The sequence below is a fragment of the Triticum aestivum genome, chromosome 3A, assembly GCF_018294505.1.
Source record: "Triticum aestivum cultivar Chinese Spring chromosome 3A, IWGSC CS RefSeq v2.1, whole genome shotgun sequence".
Classification (NCBI taxonomy): domain Eukaryota; kingdom Viridiplantae; phylum Streptophyta; class Magnoliopsida; order Poales; family Poaceae; genus Triticum; species Triticum aestivum.
Genome location: NC_057800.1, coordinates 628,071,122 through 628,077,629, shown reverse-complemented (window position 1 = coordinate 628,077,629; position 6,508 = coordinate 628,071,122). Strand labels below are relative to the sequence as shown.

At 50.4% G+C, this 6,508-nt stretch overlaps 2 protein-coding genes across 2 annotated transcripts; one reads left to right on the top strand and one right to left on the bottom strand.

Annotated features, from left to right (window-relative positions):
- The first annotated feature begins 1,621 nt into the window (after positions 1-1,621).
- LOC123062716 (septin and tuftelin-interacting protein 1 homolog 1-like) lies at positions 1,622-2,886 on the top strand. Its single transcript, XM_044486354.1, has one exon. The coding sequence runs from the start codon at positions 1,650-1,652 to the stop codon at positions 2,754-2,756; it is 1,107 nt and encodes a 368-aa protein (XP_044342289.1). The 5' UTR covers positions 1,622-1,649; the 3' UTR covers positions 2,757-2,886.
- A 285-nt stretch (positions 2,887-3,171) lies between these two features.
- LOC123062715 (uncharacterized) lies at positions 3,172-5,823 on the bottom strand. Its single transcript, XM_044486353.1, has 2 exons — positions 4,574-5,823; positions 3,172-3,493 (listed from the first exon to the last, which is right to left on the bottom strand). The coding sequence occupies exons 1-2, from the start codon at positions 5,727-5,729 to the stop codon at positions 3,468-3,470; spliced, it is 1,182 nt and encodes a 393-aa protein (XP_044342288.1). The 5' UTR covers positions 5,730-5,823; the 3' UTR covers positions 3,172-3,467.
- Positions 5,824-6,508: the final 685 nt, after the last annotated feature.

The following is a 6,508-nucleotide window of genomic DNA, read 5'->3' as shown; positions in this document are numbered from 1 at the left end:
ATAATAAAAATCCCATACTATCTTAATAAAAAAATGTCGTGCACCTAGTAATTAAAACTTCCATGCAATTGAAATTAATAAATGCCATCTCTCGAATTTAAACATGCCATCCCCTTAGAAAATGCCATCCTGCAAAAAGAAAAAAACTGCCATCAAATTTTCAGGATTGAAAAATATATGTGGCAGTTTAAACCAAAAGATTCATAAAAGGGCCTCCCCGGCATAGTTTAAAAAACCGGACCAGACCGGCGGTCGAACCGGAAAAAACCGGAACCGGCAGCCTCATCGGGTTTTTAAGCTAATAAGACCGATATGCAATCAAACCGGAAAAAAATCGATCAAACCGGCCGGTTTTCTGAAAGACCGGTGAAAAAATGGGTAATTGAACCGGGAAAAACCAGGAAAAGGGTTTTAATAGAAATTGGGAAAGTGGTATTCGATCCAATGGCATGTGAGCAGTAGGCGGGCCTGCCCATGGCCCAATAACCAACTTGGTTGTGCTACTTTGTTGTTCACTACATGGTTATAATTTTATTTGACCATTGTTTCACTCTATATTAGCACATATATTAATCAATACATATTATTTTATTTCTTAAAAAACCAACAATCGAACCGATGAACCGGCGGTCCGACCGGTAAAAACCTGAACCGACAACCTTTTCGGTTCAATTTTTGGTTCGGTTTTTTAAGCTATGCTCCCAGGGCAGTGGTGATGTGCGCAAAAAAAACCTCACCTCAGGATTTTTTTCAAAAAAAAATACATCTGATTGCCAGAAGCAGCTGCACATGGAACCACCCCAGGGATCCTACGTGGCGTTGGTTATGCTCCGAGATTGATGTGACAGCAGCGAGGGACGAGACTTGCCCGCTCCCCCGTCGTGTGCCCATCCGTGCTCCCGTCTACGTGGCTTGATTTGATTGGAGCAAAATAAGGCCCGGCCCCACCCCCTTAAAATCAGGGGGGAGATGATTAGATTAGAAAAAGAAAAAGAAAAAAAGACAGCCATAGGATTAAGTGGGAGCACGGATGAGAGCATGGTGAGGGAGCAGGCAAGCCGGATCCGGCAGCGAGGGTGTTCGATGCGAAATCCTCCCCCCTCCCGAGTTGACGCTCTCCAGTTAGCATTTCCGAAACTATTTTTCCCACGACGAGAGGCCTCCTCGAACAGGGAATCGGTTTGATTGAAGTGCTGCTACACATATACGATGATTTATGTACGATACGCATACGAGGCTTGCGCTGCTATGCGTACGATGAACTCTGTACAATTTTAACACGACAGAGCAGATCTAACCGTTTGATTCCATGCAAGACGCAGCACACCGTCCGATCAGCCGTCGTACCCAAATCGCAGCACCAGAGTCGTACGCGCAGTAGTTCCGCTGGGTTCACCGGGGTTGGGATAAGTTCGTTCGAAGATCATATGCAATTTGATCGTACGTAGAGCAACTTCGGATTTCATTAGGAGTTCGGCTCGAACCGCTTTCGAAACAAAACAGGACTAGCTTAGGTTCGCCTTCTGTCCCTGTCCGACTCGGATTCTGGGCTCCACCAGGCGCGCGTCCAGGCCATATATTGACCCGCACGCACCATGTTCTTCGGTGGCTGCACCAGGCGCTTTCCTTCCGCTTGCTCGGCAGTGTGCATGGCGATGCTAGAGTCCACCATCCACCTCCCTACGCTGCTGCTCGACGGGAGCGACTCCGGCGAAAACAGGCCATCCGATCTGTCCGGCGGCTTCGTGTTCCCCAGCCGGGCGGTGGCGAACATGATGCGGCGGTGGAACTACCGGGAAGGCTCGGGTCTCGGTGCGCACGGGCAAGGGATCGTCGTGCCCATACAAGCCGGCGGCGGGCGGGTGCGCCGCCGTCCAAAGGCCGGGCTCGGCTACCGCGAGAAGCCCTACGACAATGGCATCGACGTGCCGCCGCCGCCCCCCGTGGAAGAGTGTCGTGAGTTGGCGGATGCTCTACGGGCTCTCCGACTTGAAGCGGAGTGCCGCGAGAAGATCCTCGTGCTGCTACGTGACACGAGGCTTCAAGAGGCCGACAGCAACGCGGAGACGGCGGACGCGCTGGCGGCCGTCGTCGGGTCCAGGAAGAAGGGGCGCCATGGGAAGCGCATGCCAGGGACGCTGAAATCCCGGCTGCCTTCCTCCGCCACGCGCTACATAATTGAGCGGGTGATCACGCCGAGGATGGCCGTCGACGTGCGAGAGTGGATCCCATCATGGGACCCGGACTGCCACGACTGGCTACGCCCGCTGATCCCCCTCATCGGCCACCTGCCGGAGAGCCTCTACGACGCCGTGGAGAGCAAGATCGGCGGCGGCGACTACGAGGTCGTCTCGCCATGGAAGGAGTACCTTAGCCCGGCGCAATGGGACACCTTCAGCGAGCGTCACATCCTGCCGGAGCTGACACGGTTAGTCCGGGGGATGAGGATCACGCCACCCAAGCAGACCGACTCCTCGTTCCGGGCCGTGATGCTGTGGGCGCCTCTCGTGCACGCTCAAGACGTGGTGTCGATCTTGGAAGCCGAGAAGTTTTTTGACAAATGGGAAGGCGCGCTGCAACACTGGTTGCGGGCAGGGGCGGCGAAGCCCTCGTTTGGGGAGGCCACCGCGTGGTGCACCGGCTGGAAGAAGCTGTTCACGCCGGAGCTGCTCGCCGACAAACGCGTGCTCGCACACCTCGAAGCCGGCCTTGACATTGTCGATCGTGCAATGCAAGACCTCGATGGTTTGTTTTAGCAATTTGTAGTCTACATCTACTGCAAGTTTGTCTTGTAAATTGTACGTAATACAGATGTAGAGGTTCCTTTAGCAACTGGTTATGGTAAAGACGTGGTTTCCCATTATTATCTTCCAAAGAAAAGTTGTTTCATGGAATAACTTTTGTCAAAGATATTGGAGATTAATAGAAATAACCAACTTGGTTAAACAGCACGAGATATAAGTCACAAACACAGGTGTATAGTACTAGTATATTGCAGAAAGAAGCATTGTCATTCTGGCAAAAATAAGTTAAACCGAGATATAAGGGCAGGCTGATGCGCCCCTGCACACCCGTCTTTCGAGCCTCCGTGCTCCAACCGGCGGGCCGTCACAGGTGAGCAAGCGATCATTAGGACGGTTTCAGAACAAGGCAATTCTCTCTCTACATGAATGAGGCTCAAACCAAAATATTTGCATATCAAACTGGAAGAGATTCCAATCTACTGAAAAAATCAATACTCAACACTGCCGAATAGATCTAGGCATTTCAGAGTTCATTTGACGACTGCATATAGGATAGCTGAAAATAACACACCAGCACTAGATAGTTTCTACTACAAGTTAAGCAAGCTGACAACTACTCCCTCCATCCCATAATATAAGAGTGTTTTTTACACGAGGGAGTACCATAGATGGTCATAGTCACTCCGCAAGAGTCGGCATTCGATGTTGCAGTACACCAGTAAACTACTTCTGCTTCAAACCACTGATACCTGTGCATAGAGGACAAATCCAGCTCATTAGTTAAATCAACAGTATTAACTTCAGACTTGTGTAACTTGCAAATATTTCAAACCAGATCATTTCACCATTGCAAGGTAAATTACAACTAGAAAATGGAAAACAAGCATGAAAAAGGAAGGTGAGTACCAACACATGATCTACCTGAAATACAAAACTATCTTGAAAACAACGTAGATTCTTTAGATGCAACCGTGTGACTCGTTTTAAGCTTGAATGGACTAGTCAGGTTACAAATTGGCCATATCATGCTTCAACCTAAGTATTCAGTGTATCATGTTGCCCATTACAAATTGGACATATCATGCTTCAACCTAAGAATGCTATAAGATCAGTAATGTAGTTGTATACACATAGAAACTACCAATCTACCATAGAATAATTACGTGGAGGACAAAAGCAACTTTTCTTGTATTATTGCTGACTGAAACTCCCCAGTATGATCATCACCATTTTACATCTATTAGGCATTGAGTAGTTTATTAAATCTGGAGGCAACCACAGAATTCATGGCCACACAAAAATAACATTGGTAATGTCAAAGTGAATTGATCTGTCAAACAAGGAAACTATAGAGTTAATAGAGTTCAAATGTAAATGCTACTTTAGCAAGTGAGAAAGGCCTCAAGCCGGTGCAGAAATCAATTGGTCCTATATTATCTAACTAATTTCTCTCTTTTATAGCCAGATATGACGTGATTGTACTGTACACAAGTACAGGAAAAGAAAACCAAAGCATCAAGGAAATCAGACATATAAAATTGCAGGGTCCAGCTAATAACAAAAATGTTGTACAAGAAACTAACGACAGAAGTATCATTCCATCTCCTATAAGATGCCTTGTTTCCTGACTCGGCAATTCACATGTAGCGGTATAAAAGAACAACAGTACACTACCATGGTAGTTTCGCAGAGAGCTAATGCTCAAGTCGCTAACATAGAAAAGAACATGGCTATAAGTTCACTGGGAGATTTCGAACACTTCAGAAGTAGAGTCAGTAAAGTTATTTCATCAAACATATATGGAAAATAAATTGAATCCCAACAGTTACCTTCATCATAGAAACTTGTGAAAGGATAATAGGCGTACATAGGATCACTTTTAAAAAGCTCCTTGGGCTGCATTGACTCAAGCTGAACGATGAAGAGAGATGAGTGCACCCATAAAAATAAAGCATGAACATGCTCAGCATAACGCACTATATGTGACCAGTTCCTCTCAATCTTAAACCCCAACCCAAGTAGCTTCTGCAGTCCAATGGATTTCCTCAACACCCATACGGCAACACCATAGCAATTGGCCTTCCTATCCCACATTTGGAAACAGGGTTGGTGGTAGCAGTAGACATACTGGCAGTGGGCGCACGACAAAGCAGAGAAGCCAACACCGCCATCATCTGCCTGGATGATCCAAGCACTGTCATCCGAACGAACACCAGGTGGCCTATTGATCACAGCTAGCGTCTGTCTATCCAAATCAAACTCAAGTATGTTGTTACTCATCAGAAGCAACCAGTGAAAGGTGTTACCAACAAGTGTGCTGCAATTACCAACAGCAATACCCATAGATGCAAGCGGTGTTGAGAGGAGATCACTCCATACGCCAGTCTCTGATGAGTAAACACTCACGAAGACGACGGTTTCATCCCCGTGCTCGCAGCTGTCTACCACGACCACTTTAAATGGGCTCGAGTGGCAGGCACCATGAGCGTGGCCCTGCTCGCCGGCAGCGCAGAGCACCGCCGCAGTGTGCATGTCGTCAAACGCCGGCGGAGCGGACAAGAGGGAGCGGTCGCCAGTCAAGGGGTCCCACACAATGACCTGACGCATCTCGCTGTTGATGAGGAGCACGCGTCGGTGGCGGCAGTCGACCAACCTCCATGGCTCGCGGCCGTTGACTTGTAGGGAGAAGTGGTCGGGAGGGATGCGGTAGGGCAGGTCCAGGGTGGATCTGAACGAGAGTTTTCCGTTGATTTGTAGGGAGAAGTCCCCAAGGAGGGGAGGCTTCCCGTGGTCGGTGCGGAAGCGGTGGAGGAACTTGGGGTCGATGGCGATGTGTCGCCAGCGCTTGGCGACGAGGGAGGCGCGCAGGAGGTAGGGCGGCTGTGGGGGTAGGCGGAGGAGGATCTCGCGCAGTAGGTCGTCGTCTTCCAGCGGATGCTCTGCCGCCGGCGACGGCGAGGAGGGCTGGCGGCGGCGGCGGCCCATGTTCGCCGTCTACGGATTGGGTTGGGATCTTGGAGAGTGGAGACGGGCTGTGGGGGCTGGGGGCAGTGTGAAATGTGTGATTTAGAAAAAAACATTGGTCGCCTCAGCTATGAGCCTATGAGCTTATATCTGGTGTACTCTATGCGAAAAAAATGATCCGATCAGACACCATATCGGCCTGCGACATGTAATTTTTTTTGCAGGGCACGAAAAAACTTCGTCCTCAACCTTCAGATTCACGGGGTGGGAGGCCGATCCGAGCTTGACCCCTATCGGCTGCGAGATTTGGCGGGAGAGACATTTCCGCGCGGCAGTTCCCGCCTCCCCCCTTCCGCCGCCAACCACCTCCCTCCGCCCGCTTCGAGGCACGTTCCCCGGCTTCCCTCCGCCACCATGAAAGCCTCACAGCCGTCGGCCGTCACTGTGGATGCCATCCACGAGCCATTCCCGTCGACAGATCTCGTCACCGGCGATGTAGCACCCTTCGTCGTTCAAGGCTCCGTCGCGTCGCCCTGCAAACGTCACGGCAACGTAGTCGTTCAAGACGGTGCTCCCGCAGGCCCCGCCTGGAAGGCATGTGCTCCCGCTGTCCCTGCCGCTGCGAATCAGTGTGTTCTGTGCCGGCGAAGAAAGGGAAGGTTGCCGGTGTGAAGCGTAAGAAGACCACCACAAGAGCGACCCCGCCAACACCTCCCCTGATAGCTCCGGCAAGAGCTGCCCCGAGGATGACCGCCGATGGCGCTGCTTCCGCCGCCCCCGAGGTGTTCGACGGAATGGCC

Excerpts from the sequence above, each read along its gene's own strand:
- LOC123062715 (XM_044486353.1), bottom strand. The coding sequence starts at position 5,729 with ATGGGCCGCCGCCGCCGCCAGCCCTCCTCGCCGTCGCCGGCGGCAGAG. Across the intron at positions 3,494-4,573 it reads CACAAGTTTCTATGATGAAG|GTATCAGTGGTTTGAAGCAG; the intron begins GTAACTGTTGGG and ends CTCTATGCACAG.
- LOC123062716 (XM_044486354.1), top strand. The coding sequence starts at position 1,650 with ATGGCGATGCTAGAGTCCACCATCCACCTCCCTACGCTGCTGCTCGAC.